Source organism: Ambystoma mexicanum, chromosome 3p, assembly GCF_040938575.1.
Source record: "Ambystoma mexicanum isolate Mex_15411 chromosome 3p, UKY_AmexF1_1, whole genome shotgun sequence".
In the NCBI taxonomy this organism is placed as follows: Eukaryota; Metazoa; Chordata; class Amphibia; order Caudata; family Ambystomatidae; genus Ambystoma; species Ambystoma mexicanum.
The window spans coordinates 586,012,067-586,036,913 of record NC_090925.1 but is presented as its reverse complement, the minus strand read 5'-3'; the positions used below and the strand labels follow the sequence as shown (position 1 = coordinate 586,036,913).

At 45.8% G+C, this 24,847-nt stretch overlaps 1 protein-coding gene across 2 annotated transcripts in view; it reads right to left on the bottom strand.

Annotated features, from left to right (window-relative positions):
• Positions 1–24,847, bottom strand: part of R3HDML (R3H domain containing like) — a 72,212-nt gene that overhangs the window by 16,410 nt on the left and 30,955 nt on the right. For both annotated transcript variants that reach the window (XM_069651321.1, XM_069651322.1), the window contains exons 3-4: positions 23,563–23,681; positions 20,384–20,516 (exon numbers count right to left, since the gene is read on the bottom strand). In XM_069651321.1, the coding sequence (XP_069507422.1) occupies positions 20,384–20,516; positions 23,563–23,681 (252 nt within the window). The remainder of the gene's footprint in view (positions 1–20,383; positions 20,517–23,562; positions 23,682–24,847) is intronic.

The window sequence follows — 24,847 nt, the reverse complement described above, 5'->3', positions numbered from 1 at the left end:
GAACACCCTCAAAGGCAGATTGTAGGTATAGTTTTGTGTGCAAGAGAATATAGTGCATGTACATGTGTGGAGTAAGATGGGGTATGCAGTGGAAACTATGTTCACGTTATTCCATGTCACAGCACCAGTGTGGGATAGTCCCGTTCCTTATTATTCAAGGGGAAATAGCCATTTCCCTAAATACGCAATGTACGCATGCCTACCTTGTGAATACCGTTTTCAGGTGTAAGTTATTACATTTAGGAGTAACTCACATCTATATTAACATCAACCAAAAACGGATTGCTTGTGAGTTGGGTCCTATAGTTTCATAGAAGCAATGCATATGTACATGTGACAGATGGCAGGCCAAACTCATTAGATCAAGTTGACAAATATGTACATTGTTAAGCTGCTGCATTTGAAAGTGAAACCAGGGAGGGCTTTCTATATTCAGAGTGGAAGTAGAACATATACATAAGTAGCTCTGTGTTTGCAGCACTGCGAGCTCTTTGTCTCCAAGGTAGCGTCCAGCTGTCCAATCATCTTGCTGCCTTGCCTGCAGTGGGGGTCTTGTATTTTTCCATTATGAGCACCAATGGGGTTCACTTTACCTCGCAATATATGTACAATAGGGCTTTATGACATAGCACCCATACCATGAATAGCTTATAAGAATGGCCTGGCTATTTGCTTATTGAATGACATGCACCGTGCTTTACACAGATCACGATTTCTCTCAGCTAGCATTCTTTAGATGAAATCGCAATGGAATTATTTGGAGGCCGGAAAATCAGGAAGCAGTTTTGATTCCACTGTAATGTACAGATTAAACACATCATCATACTGTTTAATATCAGTGGAAGGTTTGTTCGATAACTTAAGGGAGTTGGTGGGTGTGTGAGTGGGCATACAATGAATTCTACAAAACAAGTTTAAATTTAGGCAGTCAAGCGATTAGGGGCCGGGGTCAAACTACTGCGAGACATCTTTCTATGGTTCTTTCTATCTCAAGTTGGGCTTTTTCTTTCCGCGCACACCCCTCATATTCTCTGTCTCTATTGCCATCTGCTGGACCAGGTTCACTGACCTCAGATCCTCTTCTGCTCCCATTTCTGTCTCGAATGTCCTGCAAAACCTGTTTTCCTAACGCTCCCGGCTCCTTGTGGCCTTCCAATTTATGAATTTACTGGACCATGGGGCATGCATTTCCTTCAGAACTCTATGCCCTTTTTTGTGTAGAGTGGCCACCCATGTGTGAGCTACACAGGTGACAACCTCGATTTCTTTTCTCTAATACATTTCCATGTTGCTGAGACTGCCGCTCAGCAACTATGACCCTCCACACCCACTTCCATCTGCCTGAGCTCGGAGGCACAGAGCCACAAAGATAGAACATGTTGCTAAGACTGTGGAGTCAGAGTCAAGGTAAATTGATATTAATGTAGGCAGATATCCTACGTCTGACCACAAATATTTATTTTAACGGCCCGCGAATAATTGAGTGGGTTACATCAGCAAGCAGTCCTGATGAAGGAGCACGCACAAGTATTTTTCAATGGGGCCCAGGTTGAATGTTATGTTATGTGGTTCTGTAAAGCGCGCGGTCATCGAAGGCATCATGGCGCTATAGAGAAGGGAGCCCAAGGACCTGGCAGAGAAAAAAAGCAGGAGGCAGACCAGAAATCAGAACAGAAAAGTTTTTAGAGCCTTTCGAAAAGACAGGTGGTTGGGTAAGAGCTTGAGTGAGGGAGGGAGTGAGAGCATTCCAGAGCTGAGCAGCAGCAACAGAAAAAGCCCAAACCCCCACCCTAGTGAGCCGAAAGGTTGGCACAGAAAGCATGCCAGAGGATGCTGACCGCAAGGGGCGATTGAAAGCATAGCGCACAAACTTAGTGCGCAAATATTCTGCTCCCTGGTCAAAGAGAGCATGGTGCACGATGCACAGTGACCTGAACTGGACGTGCTGGGCCACCGGGAGCCAGTGCAGAGAGCGCAGTACAGGGGTAATATGGGCCCCATAAGGGGACCCGGTTGCCACCCAAACCGCCATGTTTTGAAGGCGTTTCAACCAGCCTACCAGCCCCTTTGGCTGGGCCAGATAGAGGGAATTGCAGTAATCTAACTTGCTCATAATCATGGCGGCTACCACAGGGGGGGACATAGTGTGCCATGGATCAGATGGAGGGTTTTTGTGAATGAGTGGGCACAGCAAATTCCTGGCCAAATAAGTGTTTGTTAAATTAATTTATGGGAATGTGGTGCCGGGTCAGGTCAGTGAGCCATTTACCCTGTGGTTATTGCTGTGCTTGCCCTTGACACCCGAAAGCAAGTAAGTTATAGGTTGCAACAAGGTTTGGGCTCGAATATGAACAACTAACATTTTCCTTTGTAGACTTAAGAACCCTTTGGGAGCCTAGCAATTCCACATCATTCAGCATAAGTCTCCATCAGGTGTAAATAGTCTCCCTTGTTGCCCAAGCTGGCCCTAGATAATGGGAGGACAGCGGCAACGCTGAATATAAACACTTCTCCAAAATTCAGGACTTCTCAGCACTGCACTCCGTCTTCTCCCTCCCCAGATGAGTCTGCATTTGATATCAAAGTAAATTCCAGATATTCACGTAAGCGGTGCAGAAATGAAGCCACAGTCAACATCACTCGCCCACAAATTTACAAGCTATGAAATGTGCAACACCTGCGCCTTCACATTTCGAATTTCTGTCCACTATGAAGGCAATCTCACATCTGCAAAGCATTTCTCCCAGGCCTGCAAACGCCTATCGAAAACAGCTGCTCCTTTTGAATATCTTCAAACTTGTCGACCGGCCAGGGCCTGGTGTCAGAGTGTTTTTATATTACTTCATGCGTCTACAGAATTATTTTGCATTCATGTACGCGTAAAATGTTAGTTCGAAGCCTCTCGAAGTCTCGTCTTTAAAGTGATAAAGATGAACAATGAATCGTCTATAGGCCACCTTCACAATGTTGGAGCTCTTAAAGAGTTGGGGGAACTGGATTTTATGGTTTCTTATTTTTGTGTGCCACAATAGTCACATATATCCCAGAATGTATACACTTGTTTTATTTTGGGAATGGTTAACGGTATGCTTAAAAAAAAGCAAAATATTCTTATTCACACAAATTGAATTAACTGCTATTTGGTTGCAAAGATGTACCCAAAATGTCTGCCACATCAGACTACAAGAAGACCTTCGCCTATGCAGTCTGCAATTACATCTGTTTTTTTGCAAGATGCGTAATGCCATCTTGCAAATGCTTCTAAGGTCAATGCAGGGTGTGCATACATCGTCCAGGTTAAGATCCTAGATCAACAATCTACACAAAAAGACAAAACAGAGGAGAGAAAGGTATTCAGTGAGATGTCCCTGCATGATCAACTTTCACACAATCCTGTAGTAGGGCCAGATGGAAAAAAAGACTTGAACAATGGTCGGAGTCCACAATCTGTGCACGAGGCAGATCGGGAGAGGCGGGCCCGTCTTAGCCTAGTGACAGGCTAAAGATTGATCCGATAGGCTGAGGTTTCAATTAAAGTGTCTTTAGGTTGAAAACAGACCTTTTTCAGTATCCACTCCTCATACCTCCTTTGGTTTTTGGGCAAAACCTTTAAAAAGAAAAGCTCCAGGGCACCATTTAGGGGCATGGGGCTCACTTCCCCTCACTTTCTGATTCATGTGCAGGTGCTAGGAGCAAAATGAAATTAATTCTTTACTGACAAAGATACAGCCTAAGGGCACTCAAAGTGTCCACTTTTGAGGCTAAATTGCTTCCCCTGTAGCAAGGTCCTTTAAAGTGCTCCCTGATTTCCTCGTGTAATGCCACTAATATGATATGATATGCTATTTATAACGCGCATAATACCCAGAGGTTTCTAAGCGCAAACCCGGAGATCGAACCAGTGTTGCTCCGTGTCATCTTGTTTCCAAGGCAAGCACATTGCCCCTGAGCCATCCTCCTGAGACTGAGACACGGCACTCTACCAAGTAATGGAGCTTAAACACTTACACTGGAGAGTGTGGGATCCTTGGACAGGGAAGCGATCGATATAAACAGGGATGACAGAAACTGTGGGCAGCGACAGTAGGATTCTTGCTAATGCAGACCGTTAAGTGGGTGGAGTCTGAAGGGTGGCGATTCATGTTGAAGGTTTATGGAGAAGGTAGTGAATGATGGATGCTTGGGGCTGGGATCGAAGGATCCTTGGGGAGAGTCATGGTGGGGGTGGTACGTCAGACATGGAGGTGATAGGTCTGGACCGTGGCATCCCATAAAGGAATCTTTGTCCTCATGGACACAGTTTCGAATCAGGACAGGTCCACTCCGACGTTCATCCTTCAGAGGTCAATGAAATGAGTACCACCAAGTTGGGTCTAAAATGAGTGCTGCGGTACCCATCTGGGGTTTGAGAGTGCTCTTTAACTACACGTGTTATGTGCACTCAGCGCAGTTACTGATGGATCCTTTTGGGTGCAGCATCTGCCTCTCTGCTCAGGGATGCAGTCGCTCTTTTCTCCATCCTACTCTCACTTCTTTCCCCTCCGCTATTCCTCGACAATACCTTTTCATCTAAGCTGTGGTTAAGTGCCAATGTCAGTTTCTCTTGCACTCGGATCTCTCCCTGCTTGAGATGATATGACATTTATAATGCGCCTATACACAAGTGTTTCAAGGCGCCGCAAGGGAGGGGCAACAGATGGAAGACAGACAATAATCTTACTAGGCCAAGAAACTTGCCATAACGTTCACCTGCTTGGAGAATGTGTGGTTGTGTGTCTGCCTGTATGCGTGTGCTTCACTGTGTCAGTTGGGTGTCTGTCTGTGTGTCATTATGTGTTTGGGGGTCTGTGTGTTCTTGTGGGGTTTTTCTGCCAGTACATGTGTGTGTGTGTTTCAGGTGTTCAGTTGTGTGTATGTGGCTGTCTGTGTGTGTGTCGGTATGTGTGTCACTGTGCGTTTCAGGTGTCCGTGTTGGGTGTTTCATAGAGTATGTGTGTCGATCTGTGTGTGTGTGTGGGGGGGGTGTGTCATTGTGTGCCTCCTCGGGGTGTCCATTGTATGTCTCTTTGTGGGTCGGTCTGTGTCTCACTGTGTCAGTTGCGTCTCAGTATGTGTGTGTCTGACAGTCAGTGTGTGTCTCAGGGTGCCAGTGTGTGTGTATCAGGGTGCCAGTGTGTGCGCGTGTGTGTGTGTATAAAAGCCACAGCTATCTGCTCTGTCAATGCAGGTCTTTGTGCGTTGAGGTAGTAAGAACCATAAAGGGAATGTTTCCCAAAGGTGGACCTAGAAGCATAACAGAGATGCCCAAATCATAAAACTCCTTCTGGATTTTAGAGAGAATGGATTCATTGTGGTTCACGCTCCTTGTGTTAGCAGATGGGGCGCTCAAAGACAACATTTTCACCATCCAACAACGTGTAGGTGCGCAAGAAAGGGCAGGTCTGCACCTCTTCTCACAGATGAATTGTTGTCAGCAGTGCAGAGGGAAACAGCGAGGGCCAATCTAAACATGTCCATCTGTTCCCCAGACTGTACTTTCCGAATACTAAACCCCAAAGAAAATGCCAGTCCTACGGAAGACATATGTATATTTTTTATCCTATTTTCACTTGCCTGCGAGAGGAGGTGGCAGCCCGATTTCCCATCATATGGCGAATAATACGGAAGCTGTGCACTACCAGCAAGTCCAATGCACGACTAGCACGGATGCAAAGCGTGCATGCGTGCCCAGCTCTTCCGAACAGAAGCCAGACATTCCCATGAAGGAAACCCTCTTCCCGCTTCTTTAAATGTTGCTTTAGCTCTGTAAAGACAACTCGCAGTTTGTCTTTCATTCCATTGAACAGAAAGAAAGAAAGAAATGCCCCAGGCGTGTACAGTGCATGGGTACATGGGAATGAAATCTTCAATCCCAGCACAGATTAACATCGCTACGACGGACACATCTGGAGAAGTTAACATTTCCCAAAGACTCGGCCCAGTGTTTCAGGGCCGGTCGGCTCGTTCGCTCTAACTCAATGCTGGAAATGGACAAAATGTACTGGTGGAATCTTTCGCGGGGGATGGGGATGCAGATTGGCAGTGGTGTCCAGGGTTGGAGTAGGACAAGAAATGGGCCCGGACACCCAAAAAAGTGGCCCAGCCCTTGCCTCAAAAATGGGCCCACACCGCGCCTCAAAACAAGTGGCCCTCAAACCATCGGATCCATTCCGACTTTACAAAAAAATTCTACTTATCTAGTGTTCAGGTGTCTGTTACAGTACAAAACAACTCATAAAATAACATAACTTTGCATACAGTTCTGTGACAGGGTCCTCAGCCCCGAGGTGCAGGAGTGGCATGAACACGACCTTTCACCCCTTGACAAAACAGGATGTGGCATCAAATAGCATTGTTCCTAAGTACATTACGAAAAATATGGTTATGATTTCACTAATGTAATATACATTTCATACAAGAATGGACCACCATATGTATCATTAATATCTGTGTGTATAGATCCATATTGTCAAATTACTGTGAATGCAAGCAGACGTCCAAGGCCAAATGATAATATGTTATTGTATAGCACTTACGCATAAGCTCTTTTTTATAGAAAAATATGCATACAATATCACCCAACCTGTGATGGTACTTTACACTCTAAACAAGCTTTTAGGCACAAGGATTATATCAAGCGACTGAGGACACCGAGTCTACTCCTTTATTTTTAAAACACATCATAACACGCAAAAGCGATACACTAAGACGATTCTGTGGCAAACACATGTGATGGGGTCTACAGGAAGAGTCCAGAAACAAAAAGCAGGCTCAGGAACAGCAGCTGAGGCCCGTAGCCCAGCCCAGCCCAGCCCAGCCCAGCCCAGCCCAGCCCAGCCCAGCCCAGCCCAGCCCAGCCCAGCCCAGCCCAGCCCAGCCCAGCCCAGCCCAGCCCAGCCCAGCCCAGCCCAGCCCAGCCCAGCCCAGCCCAGCCCAGCCCAGCCCAGCCCAGCCCAGCCCAGGCAGGCAGGCATCAGCTAAAGGCCGACTCTCTGCACATGGGAAGGACGGAGTCCAGACCCTGGGCTCCTGGGTCCAGGGTCCCTAGGCTGAAGGCTCAGGCTAGATTAGGCATCATCGGGCCCAGCTGGGAAGCCTTGGATCCTGGCCCACCACGCAGCTCACTGATGCATTGTGTGGCGGGCACTGGTGGTGGTCACGGAGAGCAGAGTCTGTAATACAAAACACTGGGGGGGGGGCGAGCAGGCCGGGCTGAAGCAGCCCTGCCCAGCCCTGGTGCTCCCTCCCAGTGTTTTGTAACATTGACTGCTGCTGGTGCCATGGTGTCACTGCAATTGCAAAGGATCTGTAAGTTACAGATCCTTTGCAACTTTTGTCCGCGAGGCCCTGGTGGCCGGTACCTGCTGAAGTGAAGCCCAGGCGTGACTTCACGAACCAGCCCCCAGGGCCTCGACATGATTTGGGCCCGGCCACGAGCTGATTGGCCAATGGGTCAATCCGACTGGTGGTATCACTGAGACTAGGAGGTGGAGCTAAGTTTTGAATGATATGCATGCCCTGAATATAGGATGATGGCTGCTTTCCATAAAGACAAAGTTTATTTTGAGAACATACGACTGCTACCAATGTATTAAACATGTATGTACTCGTAATTCACACATTCATTCCTTCTGAGCATGCAAAGCACACTCACACCTAATTCACAGAAAGTTTAGCATGTAGCAAAGGGATGCTGCCCTGCAAAAAATACACCTTACACCGGGCCTAATTCGCGAGCAGAGCAAAGTGACTTTGCACTGCAAAAGTACTCTTTGCAATGTGCTAAATGGGCCCAATTGACACAAAAAAAGCACTAAGCCTAGGCGGATGCCAGTGTGTGCGAAGCATGCTCTGGCTCAAAATGAGCAATATAACATTTAACCTCTTTGGAGGAAGTAGTCAAGAGGACTGGATGATCATTGAAGAAGAAACTGCACCAGAAATTAAAATAGAGCACTCTCTAGTGGTGGCTGCATGCTAAATCGCCACAATAAGACAAATACCAATAACCTTTGAGTATCTGCAAGCCATACATATGAATAGCCACTCCGGCAGATTGTATGCTGTGCCTCTTCTGGAGGGGGATAAATAAATAAATAAAATAATAATAAAAATCACACTGCAAGCCTGCCATCTATATGCACTGCCTTCCACATTAACACCACTTCCTACTCTCGAAATATCAACTGCATGCATTGCAAACAGTTCAAAAGTGCCAATAAAGTGTTTGCTTCTGTAATGAAAAGACAGACAGGAAGGGAAAGTTCTAACAACATATACAAATAGCACTAAGCGACCTGCACAAACTGAAAACATCCGCCATTTTTAATCCCAATGACCCCCCTTCCTCTACAGTGTGCTACGATATCCATCTTCATATTGCATGATGAAGCCGATAGGGGGAACAGACACTTCCAGCCAGTGGTCGAAGTGGGCAGGAGTGGTTAGCAGCAGTGCTCCTCTACTTTTTCAAAATTACGTTTCACCATTCCTATACTTTTATTTTAAAAAAGAAACGGAATGGTTTTGTTTGGAAATAAAAGTGTAGGAAGAAGTTGGAACTCACTTCAGTGCACTGCGTCGAGGGTAGGTCGGGGGGAGGGGGGGTCGATCTTTTATCGTTAGCATGCTCCTGCGAATGGTGGGTGATTAGAAAGGAGGGGTGCATAAAGGTGCATGCTGTGGGGATAATGGTTAATGGGTGTTACTTAAAATGCATTTTGAATTTTCTTTCACTGTGTCTTAGTTTACATAGTGATGGGGGTGGGATAAAGGAAAGGCAAGACCCAAGAATGGGGTTTGTATCGTGTGTGGGAGGGGGCATGGTGATGGAGGTTTGTGGGGGTGCGAGTTAGCGGGGAAGATAGTTCCACTACTTCTTTTCGTGTACTTCGACCACTGCTTCTAGCAAATGCATTTTCAATCCACACAGACGAAAATGGCCTCTATCACGCTACCTTTACATCGAATGAGGTCGCACATGCATTCAATGTGGCTACAAATTACCGAATGAAACCACAACACACTACGTGGAGCCATGTACACAGTCTGGCGATGAACTGCGACCTGTAAAACTACTTAAGCTATTTATCAGCAAAGCACATCCTAGTTTTGTTTACTGTTCAAGAAAATAACAGCTGAGGAAGCAAAATGTAAGCTAGTATGGTACCCCAACCATCCACTGTTGGTGGTATGATGAGCATAACTAGCAAAAAAGGCAACATTTCTGAAATGTACAACAACCGCGCCCTCCACGCGACTGCTGCCCAAACCTTGGCCAAAGCAGGATTGGAAATCAATGAAATAATGACAGTAACCAACCAGCCAATCATCCACCAGAATCTACTGGGCACCCCATAATGAGTGGTCCAAACTACTCCACAACACAGCAACAGAAATGAGAAACCATCTGGGACTCCTCAACCAGAAATACCCCAGCCCCACCATCCTCTTTTTCCCAGGCCAGTTCTAGCACTGCAATCACATTTTTTATCTAAATGTTCAATTTAACCACAAAAAAGTCTGTTTCTTTGTACCTACTCTATAATGTCTGTTTGGAGTCAATATTTTCATTTCCATACAAAAACAGTAGTCAAAACAGATCTGCCATGGAATTCTGCAAACTTAATGTAACATTGACATCATGTACAGCAGTCTTAACAGAATGTTCCATCAGAAGCAAAAAACATGAAAAGGGGAGAAAAAAAAAAAAGAAAAATTAACCGTAATATAACAATGTCGCATCCAATGACTTGCAAATGAGGTACATATGTGAAACAACAATGCAACACAATAATACTGTTAATACAATAGTGCTTCACATGAACAGGATATAGTTTACACCGCACGTAATTAAAGAGACAGTTAACCGTAGATGTCTGGAAACAGGCCCAAATGGTAATTCAATAGATCTGGTCCCTCTCTACGCTTCAGAATAGCTTTTTCATACGTTGATACAGTTAGTCATTTTTCAACCCGCTTGTCAATATTAAAGCTGTTGGGGGACTTCCTAGCATGCAAGATCGTTCTTTTTGCAAGCGTACAGCCTCTTAACACCCATATCTTCTTTGGAAATGATAGGTCACCCAAGGGAGTGACGTCACCCAGAATCAGAAGCGTGACGCTTCCTGGGATCAAACATTGGAGCACCAAGCCCATCCGCACACATATCTCATCTCAGAAAGCTTCAGTCTTCACACAAAATCACAATAAGTGGCTTAGAGTACCCACTGATTGGTTGCACTTCCAGCATCTGTCGTCACTCTTCTAAACATTCTATAGGGCAACCACTATGTTCTTAAGAGCAGTTTTGTTTGCGTAGCTCCAAGTCCCCAGTCCATGCTCGAGAACCGGACGTTGTTGCAACATCTCTGCCAAAATTCTGGACCAACTTCCTCGCCCAACTCCACAGTCCTGACAGCCGCAAGTTCAGGGACTCCCCTTCTTTTCAATGCAAGGGTATTGTATACAGTGACAGCCGGGTGATTTGCTCGGGCACAAAGTTCCATTGCAAGCCAGGCTGCACTTTGCCCACATTCATCAGGCCTACAGTCAGGTTTGGCAGATATTATGCCTCTCAGGAGCCTGTATTCTGCATAGCTGCAATCTAGAAGTCCGAAAATCCGCTTTAATGTCTTTGTTTAGTCTTGTTCTTTGCACCTCTTCCACGATATGCGTGTTCCTTTATACGGTAAGAATTCTTGCACAACTATAAACTAGTGTTTTAACTCTTTATAAAGTATGCAGATTGCAATACATAACAGATCTATCAACCCTGCCAACAGGCAATAACGCAAGTTATGCGCTCTCACTCAGGCCCTTAACTCAGTCTTCGGGACCCATGACTCACAGTACCTTTCGAGATCGGGTTCTATAAATCTTAATTGTAGTATTGGACGTGGTCTTGTTATTGCAAACTGTGGCTATCCAGAGGGCTCAACCACTCTTAGAAAGTGTGATGTTAACTCTCCCAACCTGCTGCTTGATTGCTCAGTGTCTCTGTAAACCAACATTCTACCAGGACAATGCTCACTGGAAGGTTCCAAGCACTTGCAACCGTTTTCTGTTTTACTGCTTCAGCCATATTTTAATGGCATTACATCCCTGGGGCGAGTGATGTAACATGTATTATAACCCGGGTGAGTGACATGGCACTCCCACATTGGCCGCCAATGTCTGGGCCCTGCTAGCAGCTATGACTCCTAAATCTCATAATGGTCCCAGAAATTGGCCAATGAGGAGGAAACGCATGACTCCCGCGGTCACAGCCACCAGCAGGTCTCCCAACACGGCGCACCCCCTCATCACGGGAGCGCCATGGTGAGAACCCCTCCTTCCACTCACACCATGAAGTCTACCCTGGCCACACCTTACAGATGCAGCCGAGGCACGGTAAATCCCCTAATCCTTATTAGGTACATCACTGCCCAACCGCTACAAACTCACCTTGCCAGGGAGCACCCAGCAACTGCCCAACTGGAATCCAAGTCTGCCCCTCCCTCCTTATTACGCTGTAAATGGTCGCTGGGAACTACAGGTTCATTGCTTTTTAATGTTTTTTTTACCCCCCCCCCCTCTTCACTCCAAAGGGTCATAATAGCATTATAGACCAGCCCTCTGTTAAATCTCCTCACTGTGCTCAGGTCATTAACTCAGTCTTCCATGCCTCCAACTACCGGTATGGCCCTCGGGCTAGGTCTATACAGTTTAATTATGATCCCTTGCCTTTGTTAAGGGCCATCAGCGTCGTCTCGGGCCATTAACTTGGGTGTGGGCTGATAATCCCGGCTATAGCCCGCTCCCTAGGGTTGGAATGCCTCCAAACTGGCAAATTATTCCTTCTTTGTCACGGTTACATTTTTACAGTTTGTTTCAGTTTATACCTTTTATTTACACTTTATTAAAAAACACATAAACATACATGTATTCTTAAAATTCACAATTCATTTATAACTCATTATTCAGTTAAGTTATGCATAGAGTGGCTGAAATGACTTAAATTAGATACCTATAAAACTTTTAGGTTACCCCTCACATTAGTAAAAAATGCAGTCGCTTTAAGAAGCCGGCAATGTGGGGTGGGGGGTTGTCAATTTATGAGTATGTCTAATGTTAAACCTATAGATTGAATCATCAAAGTATAGCTGAGTAAGGCCATGGCTATTAAACCTTGGGGCTTTGGAATGGGCAGGAGAGTTCGAAATATGTGAAAGTGAGTTGCTTAAGAAAATTCTTGGTTTGTCGCGGTTGTCAGCGAATTATGGGGTTCACTTGGAACTTGGACTTCCACATATAGAAGACGACTAAGCCTTCTTACCGCCTCGTTATTGCAATCATTTGTGGCTCAATGAAAAAGCAACACTTGCCCAATTTTTTTATTAAAAACTCTCCTGGGTAAGGAACAATTAATGGCGACCCCCGTAGTTTAGAGATTTTAAAAACCGGTTTCCAGAAACCAACGCACTAAATCACTTCTATGCACCAGGCACTTTATCGTGCACTGTGGCAGAGCACTTACCTAGAAGCATGAATGCGCATCGCCAGGGCAGAAGAGAAGCGACTGAGCTTTTAAAATCGTTCAACCGCAGTTATATAGTCATTTCTACAGTTGCTCGGCAAAAGAATTTGCTACGGGCCAGCAATCCAAGTCAGCGTGTTCCGGTCACCAGGGCCAGACTGAATTGCTTGCCCCTATGAGCCATTCAATCTATATGGACGAACAAGGGAATTGACAAATCGTGCTGCCATTATGTCCGGCCTAGAGCAGTATTAGGAATTTTACGTCAACACCCAATTTTAAGCGAGGTGGGCTTAAGACAATACCGCCCTGCGCCATCACTTTTGTTGTGGGCAGACTCCAGTAGTTTATGGAATCATTTGTATTTTTTCCGAAATAAACCATGTATGATGATGATACCTACATCATACACATCCCTTAACAGAAGTTCGTTGTAAACTACACATTGTGTACAATCACCATTTTAATGTCCTATTAATAGCTTCTCTCCGTTTCTTATAGATTGAATGGCACTGTTAATTAGAATATGCTGGGATTAATTTCCAATCCAGTACCAAGACCAAAACCAGTTTCTTAAACCCTGTCCCTGCTACAATGAGGTCTTAGTTTTCTCAGTGCTGCACTAATGCAGCCATCATTTCTCCAGCTGATGGTTCTGGCCTGCAGGACATCCATCCATCCATCCATCCATCCATCCATCCATACTTGCCAGGCGTGGACCTCTCCCAGCGCAGTCTGCTGATGACGCTTGAAACCGGTGGAGAACAAACACATGTCCGAATTGTTGTGAACAACCAGAGCACAGGAAGTCTGCCACATCAGGTGGATTTTAGAGAAGTCCCTCGCCACAGGAGCGGTTTTCAAAATTGGGGCTAAAAATTGTACATTTTAAAGCGAAAAAGCCAAAGGTTTCAAAACTAGTTAATAAGGGGCAACAAGATATATGTTTAATTCTTTAGAGACCAGGTCTGCCAGGAAATGGGACGTGGCCTAGCAGTTCGGCTGCTCCCATTTGGGGCAATAGCAAGACTGATCTGCATATTGCTAGCCCCCCTTCTCGATTGGTGCTGAACACTGATTAAGGTTGTCAGTAGCTACAAGGACTACAAAACCAACCACCTAGCACATTTTTACATTGCAAATAGTCTCAAAAAGTAACAGAGGGTACGCCCAGGTCTGAGCCCCTTGCTCACTGCACCATAGAGAACAAAGCCAAACGTCACTGAAACCTGACAAGACAGCAGAATGTCTATGGCAGGTTGCTTTTCTGTGTAGGGTCTTAGGATATCCTTAGGATATCGTATGTCCAGGATCGCCTTCAAGAAAATGTCTCGTCTTTCCATCTGAAGGCCAGGCACTTACATAGCATGCATTTCTATCATATGCCCAGGGTTGCACTTGCATGGCAGTATCATTGCAGTCAGGATCGGTTTTTGTTAAAAGAAAGAGAACCGTAACTTTCAACCCCAGTCTCACGGATTTCCATACCCACCATATTGGTGTATATGGTCGATACGGACATTAAAGGAGTGAAAAAAGGAAATAGAGATGAAATGGAATAGACAATGGGAGAAGGAGCAGGGACAAAAAAGGGGCCATGGGGAGGTGTAAAACTGAAAAACTATTTCAAAAATAAAAAAAATTGTAATTTTTCATGCAGTTGTGAAAACGCTCACTTTGCATTTTGAATACACAGCCAGTCGTACCATATGCGAGGCAGTGGTCTCAGATCAGCTGCACCTACATGGAGGGCACTCTAACCAGTATAGGCACATCAAGACCACCATCCCACTTCTCTCACAGACATGGATTCTACCCGCCCTGCCCCCACGGTTCTATGTCATCTCAACGCAAGATGTTTTTTCGCTGGGTTTTTCACCATGGATTTTTCAATGAAAAAACTCACATTTTTTATTTTTGGGGAGGGGGTTCCCTGCCCACAAACCCCCCATCCACTTTATATGAGCCCGAACACCCACACCACAAATATATATTATTCCAAACCCTCCAAACCCCCTAAAATATTCGATTAGCTTTAAAAAAAACGCGAAAAGACATCCTACGATGAAAGGACATTATACCTCACACACAAACACACAATTCACTCACCTGTCCACATGCACTCAACACTGGCCTTCTCTTTCACGTATCTTGCTTCCTGGTGAAGCCGTTTCCCTCAACTCGCAATGCTTGTGCGTGTGCTGCAGCACCAATGTAGGCTTAGACAGGCTCCATCTTGTCTGCCCATCCCAGCTGCATATAGCCTGGATAACATTTGCCTTGAAAAAGACTTTAGTCGAAACACGTGTTGCTGGTTCTGCTAACTTAAATACCAGACAAACTGGAATACCAAGCAGTTGAAGACTTTGGGACACTTTGTATCTGGACATTTATTGTGAACTTTATTGGCCAAGCACGGAGCGCGAGTGTTTTTTTTCACCTTTGACTGGTTTACTTAAGATGGCAGACCTTCAGATTTTACAGGATCGGTTAGATGTTTGCTCCGATTTGCGGTGGCAATATTATCAAGCTGATTGCTCATTCAGAGGAAAACATCGAATTTGTCCAATTAGCAGACAAAGGCAGGATAAGCACTGGCAATTCGATGGCAGTGTAAGATCACAAAAGCATTCAGTATACACACACACACACACACACAAAAAAAGAAAAAGCCCATGATGCAGAGCCTACCGGGACATCTCCAGAGCTCCCCGCAGCCAGTCCGCTCCTGCTTCCGCCGACAAAGTGCCAGGAATCGGGAATCTAAGCTTGATCTGTGCATGTGGTAAAGGTGGTCCCAATAATATTCAACCTTATTGGGACCGCATATGTACTCCTGACCGAGTGCGCACGTGCGTTTCTCTTCCGGAGTAGTAAATATTGCATTCCGCTGGGAACATTCGGAGACGCTTACATGGAGCAGATGGTTCCAATATTATTTCCTCCCGGCCAGGAACAGCTTATGCTGGGATTCAGGAGAGCTTTTCTGTTCAGTGCATTGACAATGCACTGCTCCACCAGTCTGCACACGAGCTTTTCCTACTGTGCAACTCCTCAAAGGCAATGCCATGTGCCTCTTGCTCCATTCCCACATGCGAGGACAATGGCAGAAATGAGAACAATAACAACAACAAATATTAAAGACCCTAATAGTGTTGCTCATTATTAGTAGTAGTAGTATTATTATATGTGTTGTGTATATTTATAGTATTTGTAACTCTTTACAGATTGACTTAATTGTTTCATTCATTCAAGCCACTCAATCTAGTGCACCTCTTAACCGTAACATAAGTGAAATAATAATTGCAGAAGAGACAGTAGATATGTGGGTGGATTGTAGGTGTATCTTGAGAGAGACAAGTCACGCATCAGACATAAGAGTGACAGCCACGCCACCACGGAGCGGATTCTAACGCTCCCACTGTCCCTTTCCTCGGCAGGACATTCATCAATACAGTCCAGGGTGGTTTTTAGGATGGCCTTGCCGGTCCCTTCCTGCCCCCAGATAATGAGCACACGTGATGTTACAGAGGGTCTTAAGGAAACGGGCGGGACCGAGAGGGAGGCTGGCCCTTTTGGATATGTCTATATATGGTCATATGTCTTTTCTCATGCAGGTCCTCATTACCATATACCCTCCAATGATGCATTTATCTCATTGCAGGTGTCGCCATTCTTTTTAGTTTTGGCTTCTGTGTGGCTCTTTAATGCCACCAAAACTGACAATAGTAATGCAATAAGAGCAGTGCTTAATTTGTGGGGGTGGTTGCTGGTGCCCAACACCGGCACTCTTTTTTGGGCACCGGAAATCATGCGGGGCCAGCGCACGTGCAGTTGCTTTGTTTGTTCTTCCACTTCGTTTTGCTTCTATTATAAATCATTGGGATTTGCATTCTGATCTCGATCTCTCTCGTGCTTGCAGGTTGCAGGCCATGGCTGGCTGGGCCTGGGGGGGTGGGGGGTGGGGGGGCAGCAATAGCAATGAACAACAAACTGTTACAAACAAAAGCCAATGAAAACTACCATTCTGTTGTTACTATGCAGTATTTGATATATTCTGTATAGTAACACAATGTGCAGTTTTCATTGGCTGTTCTTCTGAGCCAGTGAAATTACATGGCGACGTGTTGTTGACACAGGAGGCAGCGCGGCGCCACCTTCATTTCACAAGTTACTGTGAAGTGAAGGTATCGAGGCGTGGCGTCTTCGGTTCCGACTTGTGAGAGAGAGAGAGCCTGCCCTGCTGCACTGCGGCCTACTTGCTTCCTGGGGACCCCTCTGCCTGCTTTTTCATTTGTGCGGGTGCCAGTGTGCGCACCCGGCCCCGCCCACCCTGAGGCCATGACAGGAGACCAAGTCCCAGCCGGCAAAGCAGGTAAGTCACTTGTTGTTGCGTGCGGTGCAGCCTGAGCCTTTCACAGTCAAGTGATCAGACAAGGAAGGCCCAGGTCGGGGCCCAGGTCGGGGCCCAGGCGGCGGCACAGTCCCCTCATGGTGTCCTGACTGCCCAGGAGTCAGGACCCCAGTAGGGGCCCATCCACGCCCAGGCTTCCGTCTGTGTGACTTGTGTGCAGTGTGCTGCTGACTGCAGTCAGTGCCAGGCCCAGGCCAATTTCTGTGACCAGGGGCTGCCGGCTGCCGCAGACGGAGTTGGATGACTGTCGCAGGCGGTCCGGCCCGTGGATGGTTCCCAAAAATGTGTTGTTTACACTTTTCTTTGAAAACCTGATCTTCCGTGGGGCCGGTAGCTGGGGCCCCGCCCCACGGAAGGTAGGTTTTAAAAGAAATAACTTATTTTGAGTGGCAGCTGTGTGACCCATCACTTTCGAAAGTGATGGGCCCCAGCCACCCAAATATACGTTTTTTCTTTTAAAATCTTACCTTCTGTGGGGCCGCTGCGACGCGCACCTATTTTTGTCATCATCAGGCTCAGCGTGGCGGTGGTGGTCCCACGAAAGGTAGCCTAAATGATTGAGGCAAGGCAGGGCAAAGCCCAGGACCGGGCGGAGCACGGTCAGCAGCGTGGTCCCACTAGTGTGTCACAAAAGGAATGAATTGTCGTTTTCAACTTTGGCCACTTTTTCCATTGGTGCCGAGCCCGACTGGAGACAATTGTATGCCCCATTCCAACCCTGGATAGCATTCATCTAAGCGATACATGAACTGTGAATTTTTGCCTGGGTGTTTCCATTCTTCCTTTTAATGTTATCGGCCTCATTGGTTCACAAACGGGCTTCAGCGAGGGGACCCGGAACAGTGCACGTATTGGGCCGAAACCGAGCCGGCTGCACTTCGCGAGAAAAGCCCATGCAAAAATGAACTTCTGAAAATGCCATTTCAGGCTTAAAGATACACACATGGAAACTAGACGGGGATAAACAAGGTGCACGTGCCCACTAATCTGTTGTCATAAATAAAAGCACTAGTTGAGTATTCGTGTATAATTCTCACCCGTCTTATTTTTTTTACATAATTCCAGCGCATGTTTTCTATCCTGATGTGTGGTTTATACACCAAATGTGGCCCCTTAACCTGGGTACAATACACTCTGAGCATGTGCTCCGAATGAGAGCACATGCAACCCTCAGATAGGAATCCTCAGATAAGGAGGTGGGTGTCTGTTACACCCCGCAGTTTAGTGAAGTAGGTCAAGAACATGTCAGTGGGAAGGAGATATCCGAATATGCATTCTCCTCTGGCTCCTGAATATTGGGTGACAAAACATATTTAGTTTTTTTTAATATGTGTTAAGGTGGAAAGAGGCCCTAAAGCAGAAGTAGCACAGGCCGTTGATTTCACAACAATGTCTTGCAGAAATGACATTTTCCATGTTATACAACACCATGCTCATGCTTGAAGAAAGGGTGAAGGGGGATGCATTTATGAGATGCGATGACTGATAAGAGCTTGAGAGTAAATGGATTCCAAAAAACACCCGGCTGAGGTGACTGAAGAACGGGCTGAGGGGAGGGTGCTCTTCCTGGAGGTAACCGATTAACAATACTTGGTGCCTCATTTCACGGAAGGCGGTAGCCATGGCGCTACTAGCGCCATGGCTACCCCTTACCGCCGTCGGAGGCCGGGTTCCCGGAATAGGGACTTACCGGCCTACTCGACCTTTGCGGGACCGGTAAGTCCCCATTCCGGGAACCATTCCCCATTCCCATTTGAGCCCCCATAGGGCTCAATGGGAATGGGGAAGGAGCAAATAACGGTACCGCAATTTGCGGTACCGTTATTTGCACTGGTTTTTAGCCCCTATTTGCACTGAAGTCCCTCAGCGGGTCCTCTCCTTAACATGTGGCCTTCCGTGGAGCATGTCTTAGTTGCGTATTTACTACTAGCCTGTGCCAACAGTTGCTGCAGCGCCAAACATGTGACATGGAGCAGCAGCAGTGTGATGGGCTGGTGGTGGGCCGATCTAGGTAGGTCTAGCACTGAAATGGCACGGCTGGCGCGCTCGCGCTGAGGGCCAATATTTTGTTAGGCATTGGCACTTATTTGTTTTTTACAAATTAAGCACTGAATAGGAGCAGAGGATGATGTGCGTCTCTGAATCATCCAAGAGCTCCCCCCTACAGTAACACAACACCGGATACGTCCACAGTTTCGATTTCTATCCAGAAATTCTTGTAGTGTTTTCACTGTTCATGACATTATGAAACAAGGGGACAGATGGCAAGGCTTCCAAATACAAAGTAAGATGGGCGCCCTGGATTGGGGAGAAATGAACTACTCATAGTATTTTCTCCCTTTCCATGGCGGCTATTTGCAAGTCGGGACATGCCGGCAAGGGACAGCAGTAGGGCAGGGGTAACTGGGGTGGCTAAATATGTGGAGAAGGGTCCTTGGGAATGGGGTAGTGGGGACGCAGGGGGGGTACTTACCCGATTATCCCGCAGGGAAAGATGACAGCCTCCAGCTTTGAGTCGGAGCTTTACCACGTGGTAAGGCCCCAGTTCTGACCCTCCTCATTGGCAGGGAGGCCGAAACCACCCCTCTGCAGATACTAATTAGTAAAACAGCTGTAAAACTTAATCAAATTGTCACTACTAGTCCCTCAGGCTAGGCAAGACAAAAATGCAAACTGTCCAGAAGCCCCTACGACATGCACAAAACACATCACCCGAAAACAACATTGCTGGGCCAATTATACTTTTTTCCTCCTATGAAACAGCAATATCAGCATAGTAGAGCACTGGTATCATTATATAAACTCAAGGTCTAGAATATGTGGAGAAAGTGCTGGATTGAAGGAGAAAAGAAAATATTGTTAGTTGGTCCCAACAATGCTTTTTTGGGAGTTGTAATGACTGGATTCCCTAGAACACAGAGAGGCCGGACTTAAGGCAGTCTTACTCTACTCTCAGGAATGAGATACACAGAGCTAATGTCCTGTCCTTACAAAGGCAGCGTATCTTCCCTGAAGCCTGCATGCCCTGCCCCCTTCAGTGAATCTCACTTGGTAAAGCGAAAAGGACATAGCACAATTGGCCAATGGGTCTCTGGGAGTGTAAACAAGCATAGCGGTACTCCAGGACTGTCAGCTTCCTTCATCCACACATGCACAGGCATGTGAAATCCTAGAAAGAGCTGACTGGATACAATGTTACCATCAGGTAACCTCTGTATCAATATCATTTTGTACAGTGAAGATATAATCTGAAAAGTTGAATTCCTAATCAGGACACCTCAGCTCTCCAGGGTCACAAGGAAATAATTGAGCATATCACTGTGTTGATAAAGGCCAAAACATTTGAGTTGGTTCTGCTAAGCTTTGCGCAGGTTGTGCGTAAGAGAAATAGAAAGCTTGTGTAGTGGCAATACCTGGGTGTAGTGAGTACAAACTGAACCGCTGCATTTGCTCGGGCAGGTGGGATTGCACTCCCGCGGGTAAGGAAAGGAGTAATGCTGCTTCTCTTCATACCAAGATTTAACTAGATCGACAATCGATCGATACCTGAATATGAGAGAGAAATGAGGAAATCAGATTATTATTTTAATCACGGAACCACAATGAAAAACTAAACACAAAGCAAATTCTATCAAGTCATGACATTTGCTGTTCATTTTCCCTTCATTTACCCATCCCAAAGGGCAGCTTCCGTTGCCATTGGTGTTCTGAAGTAATATTACGTATGTTCACTAATCGCCAACTACACACCAGTAATTAGGTAATGTGGCAATGAGAGGCAAGTGCTTATTGCAGTCTCGAGGCTATGACCTTTGACATAATGAACAGAAACTCTGGTGATCCTACAGGAAGAGGTTTCAGACAGAAGTTCCTCCAACTGTTGAGAAAGCGGGTTTGTGTAAAGCCCATTTCTCCCCACTAGGGGTGCTATGTGCTTATAGTATCAAGAAAGCATACGTGTTTTGGCCAGGAGGTACACTTCACATGCATATCTACAGGCAGCAATAGAATTACAGTACAGTACTTGCTATTGAAATGTGTAGTTTGACAAACAAAGTACCCCTTTCTACAATGCTACGCATTTATTTCTTGTTTGCCCTTTGCTGATCGTCCGAAATAGAAGCAAACTGATTTTCTCCATGGTGTAGCACAAGAAACAATCCATGATCATGGTTTTGGCAGTATCCACTGTCCTGCAGAGCAAGCACTGAATGCCATCCTCAAGATTGATGACAAAGCATTGTGATTTATGGTGACATACCGTGCGTGCTGAAGCTTATCTATGCAATGCATGGTGATTTATGGTGACAGACCGTGCAGTGCTTCTGCTCATCTAGGCAATGCGTGGTGACATAGGGTGCCGTGCTTAAGCTTATCCATGCAATGCATGGTGAGTTATGGTGACGTACCGTGACGTGATTAAGCTTAACAATGCAAGGTGAGATGACATGCCATGCCTAAGCTTATCTATGCAATGCATGGTGATTTATGGTGACATACTGTGATGTTCTTAGGGTTATCTGTACAATAAATGGTGATTTATGGTGACATACCATGCTGTGCATAAGCTCATGTATTTAATGCATGGCGATGTATGAGGACATACTGTGCCATGCTTAAGGTATCTATGCAATGCATGGCGACATACTGTGATGTTCTTAGGGTTATCTGTACAATGCATGGTGATGTATGGTGACACACCATGCTGTGCTTAAGCGCATTTATGCTGACATACCGTGCCATGCATACATTAATGTATGCAATGCATGGTGATGTATGAGGACATACTGTGCCATGCTTAAACTTATCTGTGCAATCATGATGACATGCTGTGCTGTGCTTAAGCTTGTCTATGCTTTTATGAGCTTCCTGAACACAGCTTTAGTAGTTAGGTAATTCTGGAACCCAACTTGGAAAAGGGAGCAGCCTGACAGCGGAGTTTGAATCTCTCCTTTAAATGTCTGTTTCAATTTTCTAAGCTGGCCCACATTTAAAACACACTATTAATAATAACATAACCAGTACAAAGTCTAATTTTCCATTTTACACAAAGGAACACTAATCTTTGCCAAGACCACTTGATCACACAGCTCCGCGCGCCAATGCAAATACAAAATAAAGCCCCGTGGCCTTATGGTTTACTTTACATGTTGTCTCATGCTCTGGAACATCACTCGCACACAGTCTTCTGCTGTGGTGAGCGCTGTACCCTCGTTTTTGTTCAGCTACATGCCGATTTGGGATCATTTAACCTTACTACTTGGGATGATAAGGTGCACCTGTGCAAATGTTCAGTAGCTCAATGTTCTGGATAGCCCCCCTCTCTGTTCCCATGTCCTCGCGGATATCCTAACAGTAGACTGTACAAGGAATTTCCAGGTCCCCTACTGCTATACCACTACAGCGCAACCTCACGCAGACCGGCAGCGACACTTCCATAGATGTGCCTTCCCCTGCCTACGCTGTGAAGTGATAATGCGCACTGATGGGCTGGACCGTTCGCGGTTACTCGCGCAGCTGGCAGTGGGCCACGTGATAGCACTGCTTGCTTTGCAAGTGCAAGCACCCCTCTGCCCACAGCCGCCGACATCCTGCGAAGCAGCCGCCCTGCTTTGGGAATGTGACCAGACACAGCATATTACAGGCATTGGGCGTGGGCACCGTCTGGCTATAGCATCTGTGGGAGTGGGAGGAGGCATGTAGCAGGGAGTGGGGCTCTGGCTGCACCAGCAGGGGAGTTGCTAGGTCTGGAAAAGACCCGGGTCTAAGCTGATGTCGGAAAGGTTGAGACTGGGGGCTAGCTAGTCTTTTGGCTGTAGCTCCTGAGATTCTATCCGGGGCTACAACCAAAAGATCAGGGGCTATAGCCCCCTTAGCAACGCCCCTGTGCACCAGACTATCTTTCTGCTTGGTCGACCCTGGTCTCCGTTGTTGTAGACTTCAATTTCCATCCTCCCACACCATTGGCGATACAGGTCGGGGCTCCTTGGACTTTTGGGAGGTAAAATGCATCAGTGGTGCATGGGGGAGGAGGTGTACTGCTGCTGGAAAAGTATTCATTTTCAATAGTTTTACACAATAATGCAATAATGTCCTTATTGTTGCTATGCTACTAAAAAAAAAATACAGAAAATGTTTATACGCAATCCCTTTTAAATCTCAGTTAACGTATTGGGCGAAGTGTACACAATAATTCTTCGACATTTAACTAAATTATACAGATAAAAGTTTCGACCTTTAACCTCACATACAGTAGGCGATGATGGCTTATCCTGAACTGAGGGCCATGGCCATAATCTGTTTGATAAGGAATACTTAAAATTGCCTTCCCTGGTGGTCTGTGATAGGTAGTTATTGACCTCCGCCCAAGATAATAGGCCGGGGAAAAGCGAGTGTCTTTAATGTGGGTATTATTACCATTAGCAGCCCGGGGGCCTTTTTTGAAGTAAGAAGAAAATGAAAAGAAAGTTACACATAAGACTGGCGACATAGATGGCACATGGGAGCTATATGAGGAGCATGACAGACTCGCGCGCTTAGCCACTCTAGAAATGTGCATGCAAGGTCAATGATAACAGACAGGTATTATTACCTTCCAGATTGAATGGACAGATTCTGCCCAAGGTACCTCATTTGGTGGGAAGGCCCATGGTCCCATATGCACTGTGATGCCCAGGATTCTGCTGACCGAGCAAGTCTTTCATCCCACACCTCAGAAAAAAGAAAAGGAAACAAAAAAGGTATAAGACAAAACATTTCATTGTAAAATCACACATTAATTTCCTCAAACAACAATATATTTTTTTTTTAACTACTCGCTATATTCATTATTTCGTTCTATTTAGATGGATGAAGGGCCGAGTTATCGCTGTCAGGGTTTGAACCAAAATGGTTGCACACGAATCTCTAAAGCAAGTGCTTAACCTGCTGATCTAGATTACCCACTTTTGCAGGCCAATACAAGTGCTTAATCTGCTGATCTAGATTCCGCACTTTTGCATTCGAATAAAGTATGTTCTTAACCTGCTGATCTAGACCACCCACTTTTGCAGACGAATAAAGCAAGTGCCTGACCTGCTGATCTAGATTCCCCACCTTTGCATGCGAATAAAGCAAGTGCTTAACCTGCTGATCTAGATTACCCAATTTTGCATGTGAATAAAGTATGTTCTTAACCTGCTGATCTAGATCACCCACTTTTGCATGCGAATAAAGCAAGTGCCTGACCTGCTGATCTAGATTCCCCACGCATGCGATTAAAGCAAGTGCTTAATCTGCTGATCTAGATTATTCGCATGCAAAAGTGCGTAAAGTATGTTCTTAACCTGCTTATCTAGATCACCCACTTTTGCATGCGACTAATACAAAATGTGATGTCAATTTAAATCACCCGACAAGAAAATGCCTTTTCAAGCAGAAAGAACCCGGCTTTAGTATTGGGATGTTGATGGCTATTTGTTGTCCTACACATCCAATTCCCATGCTAATAGCACACATGTTCTTTTTTTTCTTCTATATTTTGGCAAGCTGCAAAGAAGATTTGTGACTCGTTGGGTAATGCACCTATTGCAAACATCTGCGATTGAACTCATGGTCACAAGTTAGAATCCTTGCAGGTCCACTCAGGCTTTTATCCTCCAGAGTCGGATTTTGGTAACAAAATGCATCTGTTATCTGTCCATAGCATTAAAGTAGCTCCCGCGAGCGAGCTCTAGAAATACACATGTAGTGTTTTTATTGTATTGATGCTACAGGATCATGAGGCCTGATGTTCCTTCAGGATGGCAACCTTCTTCTGCAGGCCCTGCACTTGTGAGTAAATCCAATCTCAGGGGGCCAGAAGCTGGCTCTGTGCAACTCCCCATTGATGCATCTCG